Raw genomic sequence first — 25361 nt, 5'->3', positions numbered from 1 at the left:
ATTATCTTAATATTTTCCTTGAGGTTCACTTCTAATGTTAATAAAGTTGGGGTTTTTTGTGCAAAAGGATAAAAAACAAATATATATGCAGAAAAAGTATTATTTTCAACCCTCATTCTGACCTCTGTCTGAAATGATCCGTTTTTAAGGGGCTGCTCCTTCAAGGCTTGTCAGTAAACGGCCACTGATTGGCTAAGGCCGGCGACACATTGGCTGCATGGCGTGTCCGTTTTTATTTTGGCTCCCATGTTAACAGGTTAGAGCTTGCACACTGCCTGCGTGCCTGAGCCGTGCGGAAAACGCGTGCATGCTAGAAATAGAACCGACGCCTATTTTTCACGCGACACGCAAGCGTGTTGGAAGCGTTTCCAGGCAAAATAGAATGGGAAAGATGTTTGTATGTCATTTTGACATAAATGCAGATATAAATGTAATAAAAAAAAATATTATCGATTTTCAAATATTGCACCTGTCAATACAGAACGAAATATTCTGTAGCCTATTTTGCCGTCAATACTGCCCACGTTGTCTTCGCTGCTATATATTTATGTTTAACATTAAGTAGGCCTTCCACAACTCTCTCCTCATATGTCGAATATATCACCAATGAGGCTTATCATATGTCACCTATCAGCAGCAGCGCCGTGTCAGACACCTTTCTGGTGTGCAAAGACATAGAAAACGCCACGCAGCTGACACGCAACAGAAACGCCACGCTCACGCCACGCAGCCAGTGTGTCACCGGCCTAATGATTAGCAATTGTCAATGCATAGAAACAGTATCATTGAAAACATCCTCCATATAAAACCGTCATTTACAGACAAAGCATTATGAAAACATTTACTTACGTTTTGTGAGGCAGTTGCTGTCAGATTCAATACGGTTGGCTGCTTCATCTTTTAACAAAAGTTTCTTTGCGAACTCTCCATTCCACAAACATTTAATCCTCTGAGGCAATCCGTGACATCATTAACTTGTTTCAGACACTGGGATCCTTCTAAAGTCTGTACAGAGGTGTAAACGACCTTATTAAACAGGCCGCATAAACGCAAACGTTCCATTTGTCCTGTTGTCGAGAGACATAAGCGTGTGGAGCATGTCAGAAAATGAACACTGTATGCTGTATCCAGTGTAGACAGCATCAGTTATTATAATGGGATCTATTCGCTTTTGACGCGACACTCAGCATCCAGTGTAGGCAAATGTCAGCCTTTAAGAGACTGAATGCCAGTGGGAGGGGCCTATTGTGCGATGATGTATATTCTTTGATATTCTTGCTCTGGAGGCAGGCATATGCAAATGTGACTATGAAACTTTCAGGATGTTTTAATGGTACAAATACCTTTTTTATTCAAAAGATCAAGGCAGATTTGATTTCTCATGTCATGAACCCTTTTAGTTAAAATTCTTGCCTTAATTAGTCTGTGGCCACGCTGTACTAATTCATTCCCTCATTTTAATGTAGTTACATCGTGGCTATGGTTTACCTAAAATAAGGGAACAGATTAATACATTGTGGGAACGAATTCTTAATTTGTGTCAATAATATCTTGTTTTTTCTCTCTGAATGTTATGTGCGGGACTTACAAGTAAAAGAAATACTCCCAGTTAAACATATGTATCAGTGCTCAACTGATGATTACCACAAAAAATAATCAATTGGTCCCTCAACATGTAACACTGAACAAAAACTGTGTATGTCTAGAAGTGTATTCTCACATCAAATTAACAATTTAGAGACTCTTACAGCTCAAATAACAAACACTGTTGTATTTAACCTGTAATGTTTCTTTAAATGAAGGTCTTGAGGACAGTTTGAGACCAAATGAAATTCTACTTGATCGTGACAGAATATTTCACAAAACATGACAAGATCAGCCTGTGTGTGACTTTATTTTGTCCTGTTATTTTGCAGTGTCATTTGTATTATTGCACTCCACTTGTTAACATTACAAGAGAACATGGACTTCAATAACAGGTACAAATTTCATCATCAGTGATGTCATCATTAAAAACCAATGTGTTTGGTGCAAATTGATTCAGTTAAATTACATTACTTGCCATGCTTGTTGCGTCACTGTCAGCGCAACTTAATCGACTGTTATTTTGTGTTCTTGTATCACAGTCTCAACCACACGGATGTTATACCGCCTTACACTACACCAACAGCACTGACCACAGGTACTGTATGTAGATATTTAGAGATACTGTATAGGGCTTTTCACACTTGAAATAACCCTGGGTCTTTCTAAATCCCAGGAAAACTGAATCCTGGGTTATCTTGCTTCACGTTTTACACTGCTCATAATTTACCTAGGATTAACAATTATTCCTGGGTATTCACAAGCTGACGTGGCAAATTGTACATTCTTAAACCCTGGGTTAACATTCATATTTACAGTGTCACTGATTAGATAAACGAAGCACGCAACCTGTTTACAGAAAGACTCTAGCATTGTGCATTCTCATATTATACATTGCCCACTGTAGTAAAACAATTTTTTTCCTGAATAGACTCTCCGTACTTTAAAAAAAATGGTTTGGAAACATGTTTTCCTTCACCATTTGACATTTTCCCCCTCAAAAACTGAAATTAATGTTTATACAGCACGTGCTGTTTCAGTGACTGTCCAAAGCATGTGAATTTAAAGGCAGTTGCTCCCACCCCTGGTCCTGGAGCGTCCCCAACTGTACACATTTTGGATGTCTTTCTAATCTGACACAACTATTTCAGGTCTTGAAGACTCTACTAATGAGTTGAATCTGGTGTGTTTGATTAGGGAGACATACAAAGGGCCCTATTTTAACGAGCACAGCGCAAGTCCGCTTACGGCATGTCCGACTCTACTTTTGCTAGTTTAAATGACGGGAAAAATGGTTGGGTTCTCTTAATGAGTAATGGGTGTGTTTTAGGCGTAACGTGCATAAACCAATCAGAGTTTCATCACCCATTCCCTTTAATAGCCAGTTGCGCTCGCTAGTGATGGTGAAATGAAGCTTTGTGAAGCACTGAGGCTTTCCCCTCAAGTGTATCGTAAATTGGTTCATTACTCGAAGCTTTTCAACACCGTGCCCACTAATGACATCTTGTGGTCAAAAGGTGGAAAAAGCTTTTTTTTTTCTTTTTTTTTTTTTTTTTAAGCGTGGATCAAACAGAGTTGCTAGAGTCATGATGCTCATAGTTTCATATGTAGACATCCTCAGTCTCAGGAGGTTGTTGCACGATTGCAAAGCCATCTCATCATGAACCTGTGAGCTTTCTGAGGTGATTGCATGCCTCAGCATTCTTATAAGAGGAATCACCTTTGACCCTGACACTCTCTTCTCCTCTGACAATTCTGTGGAAGCCTCACTGAAATGACACATTACACCCAGACATTCATTTACTGTCTGGTACTCTTCTGAAGTCAATGGTATGAGGCTTGTCTTCACAGTGACTAAAGCAGCGCCTACTGGCTCCCTCTGAGCAAAGAGCCGCTCTAACATGGCATATGTGCTGTTCCAGCGAGTTTCCACCTCTTGAATCAACTTGTGATTTGGTTTGCCCATCTGATTTTGTAAAACCAATCTCTTGCTGTTGTGGTAGACTTGAAATGTGCCACAATCTTTCGTGCCTTTAGTCTAATATCCTCCAATCCTCGTGTTTGTTCTATTGCCTTCTTCACAACCAGGTTTAAGGCATGTGCTATGCAGTTTGTGTGGCGCAGCTTCAGGATGCTGGCACATGCTACCATGTTGGCAGTAGCATCAGTTACTAGACACCTAACTTTGTTTTGAATGCCCCACTCCTCCATCAAAGCTGACTTGACTTCAGCTATATTTTCAGAAGTGTGACATTTGGAAAGTTTTTCCAAATTTTTGTTTAAATTCAGCCATTATAGCCTTTATTATGGCATTATGGCTTGGCCATCTACACCTCTTTCATCCCACTATACATGAATAATCCACCTATTATCTTAAGTCTTGTTAGAAAAAAAGAAAACCATTGGACTAAGAGCCCTGACGGATGCTGTATTTTGCATGTATGTGAACACAAATAAACCGGAGAAAACATGATTGAATGCATTATGTTTTAGTGATAAATCCTATTCAAAATATTGAACATTACAGATTAATCATTTTGCACTCCTGGCATAAATGAACAAATTAATGTCACTGCAAACCAGATTTATCATAAACAGTGGTCAAATATTGAAGCTGGAGTCTTAAAATCTTTCTGTTGATGCTCTACCCTGGAAATCCAGAGTTCTCGCAAGAGCACCAATTCAATTTGCTCAGCGAGTTATTCTGGCGTTGAGTAATGATGCTCATTAAATATGCCCTTGTATCCGAGCTGCACCAATCACATTGGGTTATCTGATATAGGCGGGCCAGAGGCGAGCTAAACAGATGACGACAGCGCTGTGACGTCGAAGTCATCAGTAAACATTGCAAGATGGCTATGGATGAACACCAGTTGTTTGAAATGGCTTTGGCCGCTACAATGAACGAGTTAGACTTGGCTTTTTATCTAAAAGAGGAACAGAAGACGGCGCTCGAATCCTTCCTTTGCAAGAAGGGCGTTTTTGCTGTTTTGCCGAACAGATACGGCAAGAGTCGAATCTATCAGTTAGCTCTGCCGGTAGCTAAGCATATCAGCTGAGAAGGTTTTTGTTGGTCAATGGTGCAGTCTATTTCAGTTGCCTCAAAAGCAACGCGCCAACAATGCGCCTGAACATGGGCACACAAATACATTTGCTATTTAAACAACGAGGCGCAGGATGTGAAAATGATAACTGCGTCAGGCTGAAACGAGCAAAAAAGACTTTGGCCTGGCGCCGCATTGCGCCGGGTGTGTAACAGGGCTTGAAGAGCAGGGCATGTTAAGAGTTGGGGTTACTCTGGGGTTAGGAGTATTGGGTACTCCAGGACCAGGGTTGGGATCCACTGATATAAGGCACTCAATTGAGTGTCCGTTGCTAAGCATCCTGTCATCATTCAACATTCTGACACCGCATAGTTTCACAGAATTCACACTGCACACGTTTGGCGCTGCAGTGTTAACACCACAAAAAGCAATGCTGACCCCGGGTAAAAGTCAGTGCTAACCCTACTTTTAAATTACAAGTCTTTAATGTTCACCTACCCGGGGTTAAAGTTTTAAACGATAACCCAGGGTTACGCAGTGTGAGAATCCCTTATGCGAGTTGGTTGGTCTGTATATTTTGATGATTGTTTATCTTATATGGTGAATTTAATCTTGACTGTTTGCAGTGTTCTCCACCACACATCCTGTTCCCTGGCCTCCAGACATCGATTTCTCCAATGTGTTTTATTCAGATGAGATCTACTGCTGTCCTTCAACTTTAATTCATAACCATAACACCCAAGTGACAGACACAACTGTCCCCTTTGACTTTCTTTCAAAAACACAAAAAGGTCAGAGGCACAGTAGCAGCGTTCAATCATCAAATATACTATAATACATATTTTTGGTTGACTTCAAGTCATTTTTTATTTGTTCTCTTTCAGAGAAGTGGTTAGAACAACTGCAAGAGAAATTAAAAAATTCTACTGATTGTAAGTTGACCGATTAAAAGCCTGTTCATGCCAAGATTATCAGATAAACAACAAATTTCATTTTAAAATAAAACGACGTATCCTTACTACTGTAACTCCTTTACACTGAGACTGAAATATTGTAATATGGAACATCATTGTTTTATTTAGAGGCTTTTTTCATTACTTGAATGAGGTTTGTTTCAGCTATATAAACCTTTATAAAAAAAATTGCCTTAGAAAAATAATAGTTTGTGAATGTCTCCCTAGGATAAATCCATTTTATCAAAACATTTCTTATTCCAAATAACAGAATGAATTAGAGCTGTGGCCACAATAGATTCACACCTTTACGTCTTTGTTCATGTCTTCTTTTTAGGGACAAACACAACTATACAGTCCATCCGCATAACACAAAATCAACAAGTTATAGACCAGCGGTACTGTCAGCAAGAGGACTGTGGGTAGGTAGCAAACTTGCATCTTCAATATACACAGGAAGTTTACTTTTCATTCTCACTTTTAGTATAACACTCGTCATGGTGTGACCAGTCATATGTTTCCCTTTATGAAATCCATAACTAGCTATTTCTGAAGATCATATTCACATCAGGGTCCTGAAAGTGGTGTGGTTGGAACGACAGCTCTTAACCTGTGCTTAGAAGCATAGGTTCTTGTTTTTATGACGTGGACTTAAAAAAAACATTATTTTAATCAAAATAAGCAAGCTTACATTTATTACAATCTATATATTTTATTTCGATTATTTGCTAACTTAATTTACGTGTTTTAGTTTGTCAAGAGATTTAAAGTGCAATTTTTGAAGAGCGATGTGCGAACATGGAAATAAAGCAAAATAACTGTGGAAAAAAAGAGAATTAGTCCCCAGATGCCACGTCCATAATTTATAGCAAGAAAATCTTGCATTAATTCTATCTCAAACGGATTAAATAAAATAAGTTATTATCCACCACCTGCATTCCATCATTAACGTGGTTGAACGACAAATTTGCAACAATATGATTTCAGGAAATGGTTAGTTGATGTCTTCAACGATGCATCAAACTATGGTAGTTAAGTAGCAAGTTGCGTCGCTCCCCTGGTCTATGCTGCTCTATACAACAGTGTTTATAGCACATGGGGATTTCTTGACTGACTTTTACTAAAGTTATCAAAGAATGTTCTATAGTAATGCATTTGCATTTTTCCCATTGATCTATGTTTTGTAGGAAGGGAAACTACACGTACCTCATTCCCCTCAGTAAACACATCCCACCCAACATGCCCATAACCCTCCAAATGAGGTGAGTACACTGTTCATACTGCACACAGTCTTCATTATACTGTCCTCTTTGTTTATTTAACCAGGTTATTTTAATCATTTTATTCTTCTTTGTATTTCCTTAAAAGTTTCTATTTGTTTGTTATCTGGCATGAATTTTCTTATAAAAAAATGTACATCTCAAAAAGCTGTCATTTTAACAAGGGTGTTCAAATGTTTTATACCAGCTGTATAATGTTCAAAGTAAAAATCATTGGACATGTTCATGTTAATATAAAGAACTGCGGCCTCGTGCTGGTCAAGTGGATGAATCAGAGCCATATCGCACTCCTGCTTATGTAATATTTTTAGACAGACAGTATATTATGATAGAAAAACAGTGTCTGCATATGTGAATCACATTCTCATTGATATGAATGAGGGTTTTTGTTCCCCCACTTGATCAGAACAAATGAATTGCTGGTGATCTACTTGTGTTCACATGATGAAAGCGAACAGTGCTCTTCAGTACTCGACTACAACAGCCCAGAGTCAAACACTGCCCTCAACACACAGGTACTTCAGCACTTATACACTCAAAGCAACATGCATTAGAAAAACATTTCATTATAAATGTAATAATAATATTATATAATCATAATAGTTTAAATGCATAGTAAATGTAGAGTAATTCTATAATAATTATTTGATAATAACGTTTATTTGTTGCAGACTATTCACCCTCAGAATTGATTTGATTATGTTAATGAAAATTATGGATAATACAAATCATTAGCACATAAAAAAATTAGATCCAACTTTATTTAATTTCCTGTAAAATGGTTATTGATTTCATGCATTTGTTAAAAGTCTTTCTTTTCCATAGGGCTACATACATAAGTGGACATTGGCGGTGGCGAATCACCATCGCTCCTCTTACCATTTCCGCACTTCAGTTGCTGTGAGTTTCTGTGCATCTTTATGTGTTTGTGTGTTCATCTCTGAATGTATGCTGTCTTTATTTAAAGACTTTAGTCAGGGTAAACACCACATTTAATATGGTGTGAATGAAAATGACACTGTAAGGGACAGAAGTACAGTCTGTCCAGTGGACTAAAATACGAGGTGAGCTTAACAGATTAAATATTGAACAGATTGTACTTCTGTCTATGTTAGTGTCTAATTAAATATAAAGTCTATTTACATACAGGCAATGTAGATTGTGTGACTAGCAGCATGACTTCAATCTTTTGGCTGTACTTTGTCAATATTGACATGTTTCTGTCACACAGGGTTTGGCTGATTGTAGCACCGATCCCAACTACGCAGAAGTTTTATTTACTGACTACCACTTCCAGTTCTACCGTCGCTGTGACTGATCAACACCAAATGATGATGCTGTCACAACAGCCCTTCAAAAGCAGCATCCGGTGATTTGACGGCATTAGTAGGCGATAAAAACTGCAAGTTGTACATTATATAGAAAGAACATCTTTCATGGGCTGATATTTTGTTGCTGAAAAAAAAAAGCAAATATGTTTCATTTTAGTTTATTCTTATTTTACTGGTGTTTTGGAATCAGAAGGAAAACTTCTGAACCCCAACGCAAAGAGTAAAGTAGGTCTTCAGTTATGATTTGACATGCATATTTAAACAATAAAGAGATGATGTTTGTTTTGTACTGAACTATGCAATCAGATAATATTTTACTCTAGTAGACTCACACTGTGTTCTTGTATAGAACTAGTTCATATGTAAACCTGTAGACCAAACAATTATTCAACTACAGAAACTGTACTATTAAATAATGTCTAGCTGTATGACATCTGATTATTTTAGAAGTGGGGACAAATGGGGACATTTAATATTCAACAATAATATTGATCTGCCTGCATTGACACCATTATATGAGAACTGAACTGAGCTGGACGATGACATCACTGGTTTCCCCAGAGCGGCTATATATATATATATAAATATTAACTAAATTAATAACTTTTTTTACAACAAAAATGAAACATCACTGAACTTACTTAAACTGGACTATGACGCTATTTTCTTCTAGATCTGTACAGCAGAAACAAACTTTGTTGCATTATTTTCCTGTTTTCACTGTAAAGCTGCTTTGAAACAATCTGTATTGTAAAAAGCGCTATATAAATAAAGGTGACTTGACTAGAAGTCAAATTCTTTTTGTAGCTAAAGACTTTTATGAAGTTTTCACTGAATATCAAACAATATACAATAAAGGCAGTTTTTTTTTCAGCCCACAATCACACTTTGTACTTATTATTATAAAAGGATAGCATTTACTAGATCAATTACTAGATTTTAGCAGTACTAGATTTAGTCTGAAAATTATGTTACAGAAATTAATTGTGTGGTGTAAAGTTTGTGAGAGGAATTGCGAGCTACGAGCAGCTTACTGTAGTGTTTTGAATGTGAAAAGTAGAAAAGTATCCTGGTATAACCAGTTTGTGTAATGCTACTAAGTGTCGGTCAATTGCAAGCAAGAATGTGATTAGATTCTTAAAATAATGTGTATGTGTTAAAAAAAAAAGAGCATGCGCAACAGGATCTGTGTGCTGTGCAGGTGAGGGTGCTACTACGATGTGTTTTTAAGTTCTAGATTAATATGTTAAGAAGCTTGTAGACAAAAATTATAAGATTTTTACACGTTGAAAAAATGTGGGGAATTGGCTTGAATTTGTCCTATAGGCTCTCCCTATTCCCAAACCATACAGGACCACTTCACATAGGCTACTCTAGGCATGCTTTTAACTTTGGATAATTTAGAAATGTAATCCGGTCTAGTGGAAATATAGAGTTTTCCGATATCACCTAGGCCATGTGTCCACCAAAGCATTTTTAGCCAGCTGAAAACGCTAGGCGCTCTGCTGAAAACGCCTAGTGGGCGCTTGAGAGCGTTTTGGCAGCGTTACGTTTTTTTTCAGTTGAGACACTTTGCTTGTTATAATACAGAATATCCGCGAAAGTGTTACTAGTATCTCATTTCACACACATTTTGTTTCTGTGTTGATTCTATATTAAAATGTCGATACAATGTAACATATTTTCTCTGGCTCTTGTTTTAAATTATTTTGTTCTGTTATTATGCTTGTTGTTGTCATCTGTTGATGTTGAACAAGCAGAATGTGGCGGTTGGTTGGTGTGGTATTAGTCCCGCCCCTCCTCCACTGTGATTGGACAGTTGGGTAAAAAGTAACAGTGATGTGATTTGTGATAGTGATTTGCATTTTACCCAAAGTTGATCATTCTTCAACTCTCGGTGACCTGTAAAAACCTGCGCTCGGCGCTTCAGCATGAAAAAAACGCTCAGCGCCTCGTTACGCTCATGGCGTTTAAAAAACGCTGCGCTCCCATTGAAAACAATTGGAATACACCAGCCACGTGTAAAAACGCTTTGGTGGACACACAGCCTTAATGCAGATCCTTGTGGTACTCCATACTTGTGTTAGAGTTGTCTACTCCTCACTGACACAAACAAAATGGTAATGATCAGACAGACAGACAGACAATATTTAATTTAATTTTATCAATCAATAAATTCCTCTTGAAACAAACTTTGTTGTATTATTTAAATTTAATACTGTGAAGCTGCTTTGATACAATCTGTATTGTGAAAAGCGCTATACAAATAAACTTGACTTGACTTGACTTGACAGGACCTGAAACAGCTTTATGCCTCTCTGTGAATACATAATTCACCAATCTGTTTAAGAGTGTGTTATGCTTGATCAGTATCAACAGACCACTGTAAGATCTAGTAATACTAGGAGCGAGATGCAACCAGAGGCGTCACTAGACACTTTTTACGGAGGCACGAGCCCCAGTAAAGTTTTGCTGTGCCCCAGTAGATAGATTTAGATTTAGATAGATACATCTGGAAAAAAGGCTTTCCTATTAATTTAATGTTATCATTTTCATAATTTGAACTATTTAAAACTTGAGGGCTGATTGTAACACCTGCGGAAATTAAAATATCCAGCGGAACCGCTTTAATCATACGCCTAGGACCCGCCCCCTCGCGGGGTGGGAACTTTGGAGACACAGGAGACTTCGAGCTGGGCAGGACAAGCGGGGACAGGAGATTCAGCAGAATGTCCATATCCCATTTTAAATATTAAGAGTTACAGTGTCCAAAGCACTACAGAACATATGTCTGTCTAGGAGGTCTTGAGTCTGTCAATTTTTGGGTCTCTGTTTCCTGTCAGCATCTAACATCCATTATGCTATTCTTACAGACCAGATGGTGTGTGGCCAAACTTGAGAAATAAAAAGTATGAGAATTCTTTTTGCTGTCTTCACTCTGCCTATTACTTCCTAGCAGTGGTGGAAAGAGTACTGAAAATTTGTTGCTAAAATAGTACTCAATTACAAGTAAAAGTACTGTTGTCAAAAAAGTACTTAAGTAAAAGTACAAATTACTCTTCTCAAAAACTACTCAGAGTACTAGTTACTAGTTACTTTTTAGCTGCGATAGTTAATTTATTACCAATAAATATTAAAATCAAATCAAATCTAGAAAATAGTGACTTTTAACATATTTTTACCTTATTGATGAAGGACATTAATTAGTGGTCATGATGCTGGAATTTCTAACTTCAATATGACAATATGAAAAATGTCAATATTCAGTATAATTTTCAATACCATTGGGAAAACCACCACATACTAAATATTTTAATATCAAAATTTTTGTCCATCCATTTTGTCAAGGCAATCATTATTTTCAAGCTTCAGAAAGCACAAAACTCATTAACAGTAATCTATTTGAATGGAAAAGTTTAATTCAAGTCTTCTGAAGAGGCACGTCCACTTTATACGATGAACGGATATTAATTTAGGCTTTTGTTTACATATTTAAACATTGATCAATAACCATTACAATAATCTAACTTAAACATTTGCTCACTCTGTGTATTTGTCTTTACAATAGGGTAACTATGTTTCAAAAGCTCACACAGCACAAAGAAGCTTGATTTCAAACTGAATTGAATTTGCAAAAAAGACAAGTAAACAGTCAGTAATAAAATAAGAACAAATAAAATAAATTACCTCAATACAGTTGTCAAAATATGACAACACTGAATTTTTATATGTAGTGTGTGTTAAAGGTAGCCTGACATCTTCATACTCAGATTCTAGTCAGAATGTGAGTCTGATACTGCTCCATTGAGCTTTGATTATGGGGCGTGTTTCAACCGAACCAGGAAGGAAAATGCCTCTGCACTCAATTGGATAGACCTACAACCAATCAGAGCAACGGAGTAAGTGACGTATGTTTTTCATTCATGTTTCCGATCGACAAATGCCTTGATCGCGGTTCTCTGTTCCTCTTTTAAAATGAATGCGCTGTCGATATCTTCTATAACAGACGCGATGGCGGAATCTACACATGATGTTTCATAAACAGAGTTCGAGAGGAGCACGTTCAAATAATCAATCCAATCAACTTGTCATCAAAGAATGACCGTCTACGGTCTACACTATCAGCATGAGAGGAAGCATATATTTATTCACTCTGTCAACTCACCTAACATTCCAATATATTAAATATGGTGCGTGTCCTCAGGAAGAACAATCTGGACACAAAGCTGCTGCTGGCTTTCTATCACTTCTCTGTGGTGAGCGTACTAACACACTGCTTAAGTGTGTGGTACGCAGGCTCCACAGCTGAGGACAGGAAGGTGGTGCAGAGGGTCATCAACACTGTCCAAAAGATCATCAGCTGCCCTCTGCCCAGCCTGGAAAACATCTCCACATCTTGCTGCCTCAGGAGAACCAAGGCCATCACAAGAGACCCCTCACACCCTGCATACCCCCTGTTCGATCTGTTGCCCTCTGGGAGACGCTACAGGTCAACCAAATCCCACACCAGCAGGCTGACGAACAGCTTTTCCCCCTGGGCCATACGAACTGCCAATACCCATGGACACTCACACACATAAGCCCCGCCCTCCAATCACCCCATAGAGCTGGTAAGTCCCGCCCCTTCCGTAAAACCCCGCTGGACCTCAAAGTTGAAAAACCGTCAATGCAAGTGAATGGGAGAAAATAATTATTTTCTGGTGCCGTTTGAATTGTGCCATGAATGTGAACATATGTTGTCTGTGTATTTTTTATATAATCTTTCATGTTACAAGTTTGACAGTATATGGTATGATTCTTCGGCTAGCAGTTGTGGAAAAGACATAACGAGAAAGACTACATGTCGCCTATGTGACGTCACCCCATAAAGTTGACTTACCCGTGGTTTTCGCCAACCTCAACGATTTTGTCCTCTCCCTGAAAGAAGGCGGTGAAGTGCACCAAAGACACAGCCATGTTTAGCGGGATCCGTGAGCTAGAGCCTTGTGCTAGTGGTGTTGACGTTTCAAACGCGTCGAGAGTTGTAGTCCACAAAGTGCTCTCACACAAAGTCTACCCGTATCAAACTTCTACCCGCTAAATTGTAGCATTCTTCACACGAAAGATTATATAAAAAATTCACAGACAACATATGTTCACATTCATGGCACAATTCAAACGGGACCAGAAAATAATTATTTTCTCCCATTCACTTGCATTGACGGTTTTTCAACTTTGAGGTCCAGCGGGGTTTTACGGAGGGGGCGGGACTTACCAGCTCTATACCGCCCTGAAGAGCAGACAATCAGCCCACCTCCCCCTACCTGCACTCTTGTAATAACTACAGACACTTTAAGATTTTAACTTTTTATTAGATTTTATATATATATATATATATATATATATATATATATATATATATATATACACAGTATATACACATGTAAATATATATATTTTTTTTTTTACATTATGTTTGTATGTATTATTATATTATTGTTGTCTCTATTTTAATGAGAGAACATCGCTCGTTTAGCCTGTTTTGTCCTTTGTCTTTTGTCCTGATGTATGTTGTTTCTTGTTTCTTCTTGTTTTGTTTTTTTGTGTGGTGCAAGGGTGTCAATTTCGTTGGACCTCCACAGTGCAATGACAATAAAGGCTATTCTATTCTTAATACTAGGTTTACACACATGTTTGCTGTTCTTAATCCATGTTGACGAACATTTGAAGTATATGCTCTATTTACTGTAAAATGTTAATGCAAAAGTTCTTTATGAATTTGAGTATGATACACAATGCATAATTTACATTAGTTGTGTGAATCCACTCTAAACAACTGTGGGGTTTGCATTATGTATGTGTTTAGTGTTTTTATTGTTTATGAAATCAGTTAATGGGAACTGTGCTAAGTCCTCCATTTTTGGAAAACTCAATACAACAAAAGTACAAAACTCTTTGCCTTTTGCATTTATTGTCAGTGCCAATATGTATTTTTTACAATTATGATTTTGTATTCACACACGCATTCAAAACATGTCTACGATAGTTCACTTGAGCGAGTTCGATTTACACAACTCTGATACCAGAAACATAATGAAATTGTTTTAGTGTTACATAATACTGTTAATTAATATTAGCATAAAGAAATCAAGTTACAGTTGAAAATCTGGTATCCTTGCATGATGAAATCACATAACATTACACAATAAATTTGTATTACAGTAATGACAAATAATGTTTTGAATCAACGTGATTATTTTATTTAAGCAGTCTACGGGAATTAAATATTTTGGTTTGACAAGCAATAATTAATTGAGAAAAAGAGGAAAATTGTGTCAGTTGAACGCATTCTGATCATGTGGGACCGATGTACACATTAAAATCAAGTAAATTCAAAGGACTTTTTTTTTCAGTGCAAGCTAGAATTTAAAGATTGTGAGCTAAAGAGTAATATTCAGATAAAAAAAAAAAATTTCAGAGGTTTTTGAAGGAGAGAAGGGTGGATGCTTGACGGATGTCTTGAGGAAGAGCATTCCACAACCTGGGAGCCACAATGCTAAAAGAACTGAGTCCCATGATTACTAGACTATTGAAAATGACCGAATATGACACAGCCCCACCTAAGATATTTTTCACCAGCCGCCACTGGACCTGGGACAGACATAAACTCATTATCTGCACAGACCTGGCCTGGCAAAGGTTAAAAATGAGTTAAATCTTGTATAACATAAAAAAGTGCAACAATTACACCTGCAACAATTACATTTGCAGAAGGCACAGTACTTTGTGCCCAAAATAAGCCTATAAATTAGGCTAATTATGGATAGTAAAGATCCATTTCCAAAAGTACAAACATTTGAAAAGTAAAAAAAAAAAAAGTTGTAGTTATTTTGTATACTATTCCTATTTATATTGTTTTGTATATTTATTACATAGTATATTCCCATTTTGTGAAAATGAAAATATTAAATATAATTTTATTTTTGTAATGTGTTGTAAAAGTCATAATTTAACATAAAATACATAATACAATAGTTTTTGATCTGCCTGCTATTTGCAATGGTTCTGTTCTGTCTATATTGTTCATAATGTGATTTTGGTGAATTATATTGAAACCAGTTGTCAGTTACCACAATTATCATAATAATGAATTATTAATTAATCAATAACTGTATTGTCCCCGTTTTTTATTTTTATTAATATATAATAACAAGATTAGTAAGATTTGGGTGATATTTTGACCACTTATTTAGGAAATGTCCCTGGTTTCCATTTCACAAATTTAACGTTATTCTAGAAAAGGGTCGAGCAACGCCCATGTAAGACGTTACATTTTCTTTTTAGGCCAACACCGAGTCAAACGCCGATAATAATTATATAAATGGCCCGCATTTTTATTCATCTCACCTGCTGGGTTGTTCTCCACAGTGTCTATATTAGGAGAACCCAAGGCGGTTATCACATCAGCCTTTCTCTCAGCTGTCTGCGACGCGACAGAGTCAGACAACGCGTCGGAGATGAAGGTGATCATTTCCAGATTATCGACACCTAGCTCTGCCAACTAGCCTACAGATGTCGTGGACACAGGGCCGGATTAACCATAGATGGGATTGGGCGAGTGCCCTGGGGCACCAGCCAATAGGCGGGGCACCAAGTGATTAAGATAATGACTAGACTTTAAAATATTTTTCATGTTTTGTATATATATTATTTTGCTGGAAGAGATGCAGATACAAAATGAACAGTTAATGATACAATATATACAGAGAGAATATTAATTATATCCATAAAGAATTGCGATTGGGTCAGGTCACAGTGCATTTGCCCCCTCCCCCCAGTCCGAGTCGAGCCCGCCAATTTACAATATTAAATTCAAAATGGATAGGCAGCATTAGCTTAGCGGTTGTGCCAAACGTAAACTAAAAAAAGAGAAAATAACACGACACATAGCCACCCTTCAAAAAGTACCTGCGATATCAAGTTTTTTTCTTCGAAATGAAGAAAAGACAGAGACATCAGCATCACCAGCAGAAGGCACTAGCAGCAGCGAAACTAATGCCTCAACCGTTACGACTCAAGCCGCTAATGTGAGCAAAGGCGAAAACCGGAGGCAATGGAGAGGATAATGGGGCTCACGAGATTGATGGAAATATAAGTACACGTAGGTCAGAGGATCAGGTGCAGCAGCCGCCGCCAGAGGATTTTACCATCTCAACGGACCCTGAACTATGGCACTACAAAAAATGCTTTTCTTACTTAGTATTTTTGTCTTGTTTCCAGTCCAAATATCAAAAAATTCTTAAAACAAAATGCATTTACTAGATAAGTAAAATTAGATAAGATATTATGTCTTGTTTTCCAGGGGAATTAATCAAAATTAAGTGAGTTTTTGCCTTAAAACAAGCAAAATTATCTGTCCATGGGGTAAGAAAAATAATCTTAATTCAAACAGAAACAAGATTATTTTTCTTACCCCGTGGACAGATAATTTTGCTTGTTTTAAGCAAAAACTCACTTAATTTTGATTTATTTCCACAGAAAACAAGACATAATATCTTATGGCATTTTACTAATTTAGTAAATGCATCTTGATTTAATAATTGTTTTGATATTTGGACTGGAAACAAGACAAAAATACTAAGTAAGAAAAGCATTTTTTTTTTGCGTGAACATGCTGTTTGATGATGTTGTCAGATGTGGACACACTAGAATGTAATGTTTGTAGACCGTGTTTCTGAAGAGTTTTACTCTGTCTCTCTTCGCACAGATTCTCACTCACTCGAATCTTGAGCTTGTGACTATGGATTATTAATGCCTTTTTAGAAGCTTCTGGGCTAAAATTAAACATCCCTAAATGTGAAATTCTTTGTTTATTCGATACCCTTGAAACCTCTGAATAATATACACTCTAAAAAATTGTTTTACGGAATTTTATTTTATTTTACAGAAAAATTACAGAAATAGACTGAAAATGTACATTTCCAGTGTAAAATGAACATGTTAAAAACATGTAAATATGCATAAAAAAAAGTTTTCTTTTATTGTTTTTTCAAAGAAAAACACTGGGAAGAAATATGCAAATGTATCAATACTTCACAATTTTTTTTTTTAAATATTTATATTTATATAATAGGCTATTACATATTAATTAATAGATTAGCATTTATATACCTTTTACCGGAATGAAAAGAGAGAAATTAACATGGATTATGAAACTGGTCTGTTAATTAAAACAAGTTTATTCACTTTTTATATAATTATTAGGTTCTTTGATTATATAACATTGTGATTGTGTGTCATTGACTCATTGCCTGTTTTTTACAAGAGCCTGGTGAGTCAGTTTTTGAAACGGTTCGTTTTAACGACCTATCCGAAAGAATCATTTCGAGCAAGAGAACCAGACTTCCATCACTACTGCGACTGACCACATCTTGTTCCGCTTGTCAAAGTAGGCAAAGTAGGCATAGTTCTGCAGCGTTCAGTGTTTTATTACGCATTTATTCTCATAGTATCGTATTATATCGTATATCATATAATAATACATTCTTTCTTTAAGTACGCTGATATTTAAATGACAGCAATGAAAATTGTAAATATTCGAACTGAAGGAATTCCCGTCTTGGCGCAAGGATACAATCCCTTCTAAGCACATGGGACAGGTACGCGCATGACAGCTTAGACTCGACCTTCAGCTTAGTCGTCAGTCTTGGATGTGAAGCGAAAATAAGCAGGTAAAATGCATGTGTTCTAATTTCATCATTACTATATGTGATCAAACTTGAGTTTTACATTTGTAAAAGAATTTTTTTACTGTTTCAAAAAGTGTTGACCGTGTTTTATAATCTTTATAATGTTTAAAATGTGGGTCTCGGTTGATGGTACCGTGTTACTTAGTTTGTTTCTTCTTTTTGTTTGATTTTAGCCAAGTCCTAGTTTCATAGGTTTGTTTTTACGCTTTGTCAATCGACAATTGACAGTCTCTGTTTCTGAGATTCTGGATCAGATTTATTTATAGACAAAACTATAACAGTTGATTTCACAGACCTTAAAGGGTTTGAGAGAAGACCAGTTCTCTTACGAGAGGTCTCTCGTACTGCGTAAGATATCTTACGCTAGGGGAAAATCCTTTTCCGCGAGATATTGAAGCCAAAAATTATCCTTAATTTTGTAATAATGCAAAACGCGTTGCAGCAGCAATGCAGACATAGGCGAGGCAGCTCGCGCGCCTATTGGCTGCTCTGCGGCAACTGCAGCAGCCTATCGAGCGAGGCCTGGCGTGACGTCAGACCCAATCAGGGCACTTCGCGCCCGCTGCGTCACGTCCCGCCGAAATGGGCGTGGTCTAGGCCTATAAATATCGCTCGCAGGCAGCTATTATCTGATTTTTCATCCTTCAAGCGAAGCACACGCATCGCTGGAGCTGGATTAGAAGCCGCGCCGTCGAGAGAGAGCACCTTCAGCGGGACGAGTCACTGAAGTCGCTGGCCGCGCCGCCTTCCTGCCTTCCTGCTGCGCTTTCCGGCGCTTATATCCTTCTCTTTTATTACTCTGTATTTGTGTGTGTGTGTGTCGCCGCCGCGACACACATTCTAAAAGAGCTAGCGTCTTTTTAAAGATGCCTTCCTGCGGCTCGTGCAGAGCCACACTCAGCGACGGGGACCGCCACGTGATCTGCGTTTCCTGCCTGGGTGAGGAACATGCAGCTCTCGCGCTCGCTGACGGCGGATGCCCTCACTGCGAGCTGATGGCAATGGCGACTCTGAGGACTCGCCTAGCCGTCTTCACCGAGACTGCTCCCCCGCCCGCCGCGGCGTCGCGCCGTAAAAAGCGCCGTGCCCAGCGGGCCCCGGAACCCTCCCTCAGCCGCCAAAGCTCGCCGGTTCGCCCGCTTGCTTCCCCGGCTTCTTCTGTTTCGCTTCCTGACGGACAGCGGCCGCCGTCTGCCGCCGCTTCCATTGACATCGCGGATGAGGAAGCCCTGCTTCCTGAGGATGATTCCTGCTCTATCCTGGCGTCAGGCAGTGAGGATTGGGCGGGCTCTGAGGACCCCGCACCCCCTGCCCGCACGTCGTCAGGCAAGAGAGCTTCCATTGAGACGGAACTCATGCGAGTACTCGCACAGGCCGCGGCGAGCCTCGGCCTCGAGTGGTCTTCGCCTGAGCAGCCCGCTCACAACCGGCTGGATGGATTTTTCCTGCCTGGGGAGCGCGCTTCGCCTGCGTCCAGACCGGCGCCTTTTCTTCCTGAGTTACACGAAGAAGTCGCCAAGTCCTGGAGCGCCCCCTATTCTGCTAGAGTGCGTCCTGCTGTTTCTTTGGCATTCTCCGCCGTTGACGATGCCAAGAACAAAGGATACCTCTCGCTGCCGCCGGTTGAAGAGGCGATAGCGGCCCACTTATGCCCGCCCTCCGCTGGACGGCGCGCTAAGCCGGCCCTGCCCTCTAAAGCTTGCCGCACGGCGTCAAGCCTGCTCCGCCGCGCTTTCTCCGCCGCCGGGCAAGCTGCGTCAGCGTTGCATACCATGGCAACGCTCCAGATCTTCCAGGCCGATCTCCTCCGTAAGCTGGATGAGGAAGGACCTGACGCGATCTGCGTGCCGGACTTAAGGAGTGCCACGGACCTCGCTCTTCGTGCTACTAAGTCCGCAGCACAAGCCATTGGACGGACTATGGCTTCTCTCACCGTGTCTGAGAGACATCTTTGGCTGACGCTCTCGGAAATGGCCGAGTCTGAACGCACCGCGTTCCTCGACGCCCCGCTTTCCGCCACAGGCCTCTTTGGATCCTCCGTCAAGGACTTCGCGGAGAGATTCGCAGAGGTACAGAAAGCGTCTCAGGCTATGAAGCACTTCCTCCCGAAGCGCTCCAGCTCTGCAGCAGGCCGTGCGAAACCGTCTGCTCAGAGCTCACAGCCACAGCCACCGTCCACTGCCTCCACTTCACAGCGCCGCCAGGCCAGAAGCGCGAGACCGCGCTCCCGCTCATCCGGTCGCCGCCCCGCAGGACGTGGCTCGCGACCTAGGATCACGGTGAAGCCCGAGGCCCCGAAGTCGTCCTAGCACAGCTAGGAAAACGACGGTGTTCCAGTCCCGCTGCGGCCGGACTCACACCAAAGCTATTCGCTCGTCCAGTTCCAGAAAATGTGACTGTTCCAGTGTTTTCTGCAGCCAACAAGTCGGTTCTGTCACCCGCTTGCCTGCACACAAATGCCGTTTTCACGGCTACCCAGATAAATCCCCAAAAGAGTGTATTTTCTGGTGTCCCGGCCACGGCCGATGGTGTTTCATGTGTAGTAAGAATGCCCACTGCCCAGTGCCCATCCCTACACACAAGCACAGCCTGTCACACAGGGCTCGCGCACATAAAACCGACTCAGATCGGTTGCGCTTCAAACATGGTGAACGTGCCCACTACCCAGTGCCCACTAACACCACGTTATGCATGTCTCACGGTTTCTGTAAAAACGAAACCAACGTGCACTCGCTTCACGCAAGCGAACGATGCTTTCGGTGTGATAAATGTGCCCGTTGTCCCGCGCCCACATCCACACATAGACATGACAGTTCCCACGGGAACCGCCCAGCCCTCCCCCTCGCGGTTAACCACCGCAGAGGAGTCGAGCGCGGGCGCGGAGCGCGCTTCGTATTCAACCCCTAGCTATCCATGCAGACGCATGGGCAAAGCTACCCTGGGTTTCGAAGTGGGTGCTGAACATTATAGAAAGAGGCTATTCGCTGCAGTTTCGCCGACGCCCTCATCGCTATGTGGCGCGCGTCGAGACCACGGTAAAAACAGAAGTAGCACATCTACTTCGAGCCGAAGTGACGAAACTATTGAGCAAAGGGGCCATAGAGCCTCTCTCTCAAGATCAGAGCGAAGGAGGGCTATACAGCAGATACTTCCTGGTACCGAAAAAAGACGGGGGTCTCAGACCCAAACTAGATCTAAGGCAACTGAACAAAGTGCTTGTGAAGCGACAGTTCAGGATGCTCACGACCAGGCAAATCCTTGTGCAGATTCGCCAAGGAGATTGGTTTGTGTCAATAGATCTGAAAGACGCGTATTTTCAAATACAGATAGCGTCACGTCACAGGCGATATTTGAGATTCGCCTTCGAGGGCCAGGCATATCAGTACACAGTCCTGCCATTCGGTTTGTCCCTAGCACCCCGTACATTTACGAAGTGCATGGATGCGGCGCTCGCACCCCTCAGAATGAGAGGCATGCGAGTGCTGAACTATTTGGACGATTGGCTGATTCTAGCGCAATCTCGCGCAGTGCTCATAGAACACACGACCATTTTACTCGATCACCTCGAGGATTTGGGTCTGAGTGTCAATTGGGCGAAGAGCTCCCTGTCACCCAGTCAGAAAATATCTTTCCTGGGCACAGAACTGGACTCACTATCCATGATAGCGCGACTATCACAACAGCGCGCGGTAGACATTCGACGCACAGCGAACTCTTTTCGCTGCGGCGCGTCTGTCCCGCTCAAGAGATTTCAGAAGATGCTAGGTCTCATGGCCTCAGCATCGTCAGTGCTCCAGCTGGGTCTGCTCCGCATGCGCCCGCTGCAGTTTTGGCTGAAGCGTGGGCACCCGGTTTGCTTCGCCTCAGGGTCAATCAGAAGTGCGTTACAGCTCTGAAACCCTGGAAAGCGAACGACTGGTACCAATCAGGTGTAAGCCTGGGGACTTCCTCGAGGGTGAAAGTGGTGTCCACGGACGCGTCCACCTCGGGATGGGGAGCGCTGCTCGAGGGCAGACCGTTCTTCGGCCAGTGGTCGGAACGGGAGAAGCTCCTGCACATAAACTGCCTCGAAATGCTGGCAGTAAACAACGCGCTGACGCGTTTTTGTCCCCAAATAAAAGGACGCCACATCCTGGTCCGTTCGGACAACGTGTCTGTGGTGTCCTACATAAATCGCCAGGGCGGCCTCAGGTCCACGAACCTGTACAGGCTAGCAGAACGCCTCCTGGTGCGGGCTCAGCGCAACCTGCGCTCGCTCAGAGCAGCGCACGTGCCAGGGCTCCTGAATATAGGACCAGACAGACTGTCCAGGAACAATGTTCCGGCAGGCGAATGGTCTCTACACCCACAGACAGTCCAACTGCTGTGGAAGAAATTCGGCAGAGCGGAAGTAGACCTGTTTGCGTCTCAAGAAAACGCTCACTGTCCGGAATTTTTCTCCAAGAGCAGGGACGCGCTGGCCCATGTGTGGCCCCGCCGCCCGCTCTATGTTTTTCCCCCGTCTCTCTCCTGCCTCAGGTGATAGAGCGGATCAGGGAAGAAGGATGCTCAGTATTGCTGGTAGCACCGTTCTGGGAAAACCAACCTTGGTTCCCAGTTGTGTTGCAGTTAGCAAGTACTGCCCCGTGGCCAGTACCAGTGAGGAGAGACCTCCTCTCACAGGCCCACGGCTCGATCTGGCATCCTCACCCGGAATTATGGTCCCTTCATGTCTGGGCCATCAACGGGTACATGTTGGACTCCCTAAAGGAGTATTAGACACGATCACGCAGGCTAGAGCTCCGTCTATGAGACGGCTCTACTCCTCGAAATGGTCAGTGTTTTCGGGCTGGTGCACAGCCCGTGGCGTGTCACCCACAGACTGTGGAGTGACGGAGGTGTTTTCCTTCCTACAAGAGCTGTTGGACAAGGGCAGGGCCCCCTCCACGCTCAAAGTTTATGTGGCGGCTATAGCAGCGTTCTCAGGAACAACGCTTGGCCAGTCAATAGGAAGGAACGATTTAGTCATCCGCTTCCTTAGAGGGGCTAAGAGACTGAATCCTCCCAGACCTCCCTCAGTCCCCGTATGGGACCTTTCTACGGTTCTGGAAGCCATGAAAGGTACGCCAGTCGAGCCTTTACAGTCAATTGATTTGAAACATCTGTCTTTCAAGACTGTGTTTCTGATGGCTCTCGCTTCAGTGAAGCGCATAGGGGACTTACACGCGCTCTCTGTGAGCGCGACGTGCATGGAGTTTGGGCCTAATGACTCGAAAAGTTATACTCAAACCTAAGCACGGTTATGTTCCAAAATCCCTCAACACACCGTTTAGGGCGCAGGTTATCTCCCTGTCAGCCCTACCGGTCCCTGATGAGGAAAGAGACGCGGGCCTCCTTTGCCCAGTCAGGGCATTACGAGCTTATGTGTCTCGCTCGTCTGTTCTCAGACAAACGGAGCAGCTCTTTGTTTCGTTTAGCGGGCGTCCTAAGGGACTAGCCGCGTCGAAACAGAGCCTATCCAGATGGATAGTTGATGCTATAGCGCTGACATACGCTTCCAAGGGCATGCAGTGCCCGTTGGGTGTCAGAGCGCACTCCACGAGTGGCATGGCCTCTTCGTGGGCCTGGTCAAGTGGGATTGCCTTGCAAGATATTTGTACGGCGGCAGGCTGGGCCTTCCCGTCTACATTTATAAGGTTCTACAACCTAGAGGTTCCCGCCCTGCAGGCCAGGCTGCTGTCGGTCTAAGTTAACCAGTATTATCTGACCTGATGCTATCAGCTCAGAATGCTGCGTCTACTGAGCACAGCTCGATGATCGACAGTGAAAAGCAGCAGCACGAGATGTGCCTGGGCAAACTGTGTAAGACCCACATTTCCCCATCAGTTCAGGCCGTACCCCGCCCTGTCTGTATGATGAAATTCGCGTCTAAGCGACGCTGCCATATGTGGAAGAGTGCGGCTCCGCCCCTCCCTCTTCCCGGACTCCCTGTGAGTTCCCTGAGTGATTGTGCACTATATGTACCCCGGGCTTTCGCCCTTGGGTCTTTGGTGTCAGATCTCAGCATGCACGGCGTTTTGCATTGGGTCCCCTAGCGTAAGATATCTTACGCAGTACGAGAGACCTCTCGTAAGAGAACGTACTCGGTTACTAACGTAACCTCGGTTCTCTCTAGAAGAGGGAACGAGTACTGCGTATCTTGCCGTGCATGCACACGCTCTGGTTGCTTCGATGATGAAAAACCAGATAATAGCTGCCTGCGAGCGGTATTTATAGGCCTAGACCACGCCCATTTCGGCGGGACGTGACGCAGCGGACGCGAAGTGCCCTGATTGGGTCTGGCGTCACGCCAGGCCTCGCTCGATAGGCTGCTGCAGTTGCCGCAGAGCAGCCAATAGGCGCGCAAGCTGCCTCGCCTATGTCTGCATGCTGCCGCAACGCGTTTTGCATTATTACAAAATTAAGGATAATTTTTGGCTTCAATATCTCGCGGAAAAAGGATTTTCCCCTAGCGTAAGATATCTTACGCAGTACTCGTTCCCTCTTCTAGAGAGAACCGAGGTTACGTTAGTAACCGAGTACGTTTTTTTTGTGTGGAAAAACAAACATCAGCATCTGAAGATTTTTATCTTTTATGTTAATACTTTCAAAGTGAATTGGGTAAGAAACTCTCCAGATTCTATTTGGTACTTTATCCCACATAATATAAAAAAGTGGGAGGGCTTAAAGGGTTAGTTCACCCAAAAATTTTAATTCTGTCAGTAATTACTCACCCTCATGTTGTTCCAACCCCGTAAGACCTTCGTTCATCTTCGGAACACAAATTAAGATAATTTTGATTAAATCTGAGAGCTGTCTCACTCCTCCATAGGCTTCTAAAGACGTTATAACTTGCTGGCCCAGAAAATGCATTAAAGACATCGTTAATATAGTCCAAGTGACTACAGTGGCTCAATCTTAAGTTTATAAAGCGACGAGAATACTTTTTGTGCGCAAAAACAAACAAAAATAACGACTTTATTCCACTATTCATTTCCTTCTCTCTGGGCCTCGAGTTTTTTCATATCTAGCCTAACATTTCCATGAAAAATGCTAACAAAGACAATCACTGGTGCTAACTGGCTTCGTAAAAATGTGACCGTAATCAGTTACTGCTAGCTGTCTTGGTATAATAACATATAACATATAACATAAATAGTCAAAAACGTGGAACGTCCACAAGCATGTAGTAAAAAAATTAATAAATCTGGGCGTATTGTTCAGCGTGACAAAAATGATGCAATATTGATGTGCGCATGCGCAATAAGCCCTGGTAGGACAGTCTGATGGGTAGAATGAAATATCAGGACACTGGATAATAACAGTAGTCACAGGAAGATATGGTTTGCCACAGGGGCGATTCTAGTCCCCATGAAATCAAAATGGACGTTTTTTAGCTTTTAGTATGAATGTGATACTCTCA

General features: G+C 41.6%; 1 protein-coding gene across 2 annotated transcripts in view; it reads left to right on the top strand.

The window, feature by feature from the left end:
• Positions 1–8998, top strand: part of myrfl (myelin regulatory factor like) — a 61128-nt gene extending 52130 nt beyond the window's left edge. For both annotated transcript variants that reach the window (XM_082167902.1, XM_082167901.1), the window contains 9 exons: positions 1917–1979; positions 2127–2182; positions 5255–5419; positions 5513–5560; positions 5919–6003; positions 6769–6843; positions 7268–7376; positions 7687–7761; positions 8093–8998. In XM_082167902.1, coding sequence (XP_082024028.1) covers positions 1917–1979; positions 2127–2182; positions 5255–5419; positions 5513–5560; positions 5919–6003; positions 6769–6843; positions 7268–7376; positions 7687–7761; positions 8093–8179 — 763 coding nt within the window. In that variant the 3' untranslated portion in view covers positions 8180–8998. The remainder of the gene's footprint in view (positions 1–1916; positions 1980–2126; positions 2183–5254; positions 5420–5512; positions 5561–5918; positions 6004–6768; positions 6844–7267; positions 7377–7686; positions 7762–8092) is intronic.
• The last annotated feature ends 16363 nt before the right edge of the window (positions 8999–25361 follow it).

Source organism: Leuciscus leuciscus (assembly GCF_965113295.1).
Source record: "Leuciscus leuciscus genome assembly, chromosome: 4".
NCBI classification, from domain to species: domain Eukaryota; kingdom Metazoa; phylum Chordata; class Actinopteri; order Cypriniformes; family Leuciscidae; genus Leuciscus; species Leuciscus leuciscus.
This window is presented reverse-complemented; position numbering and strand designations above follow the sequence as displayed.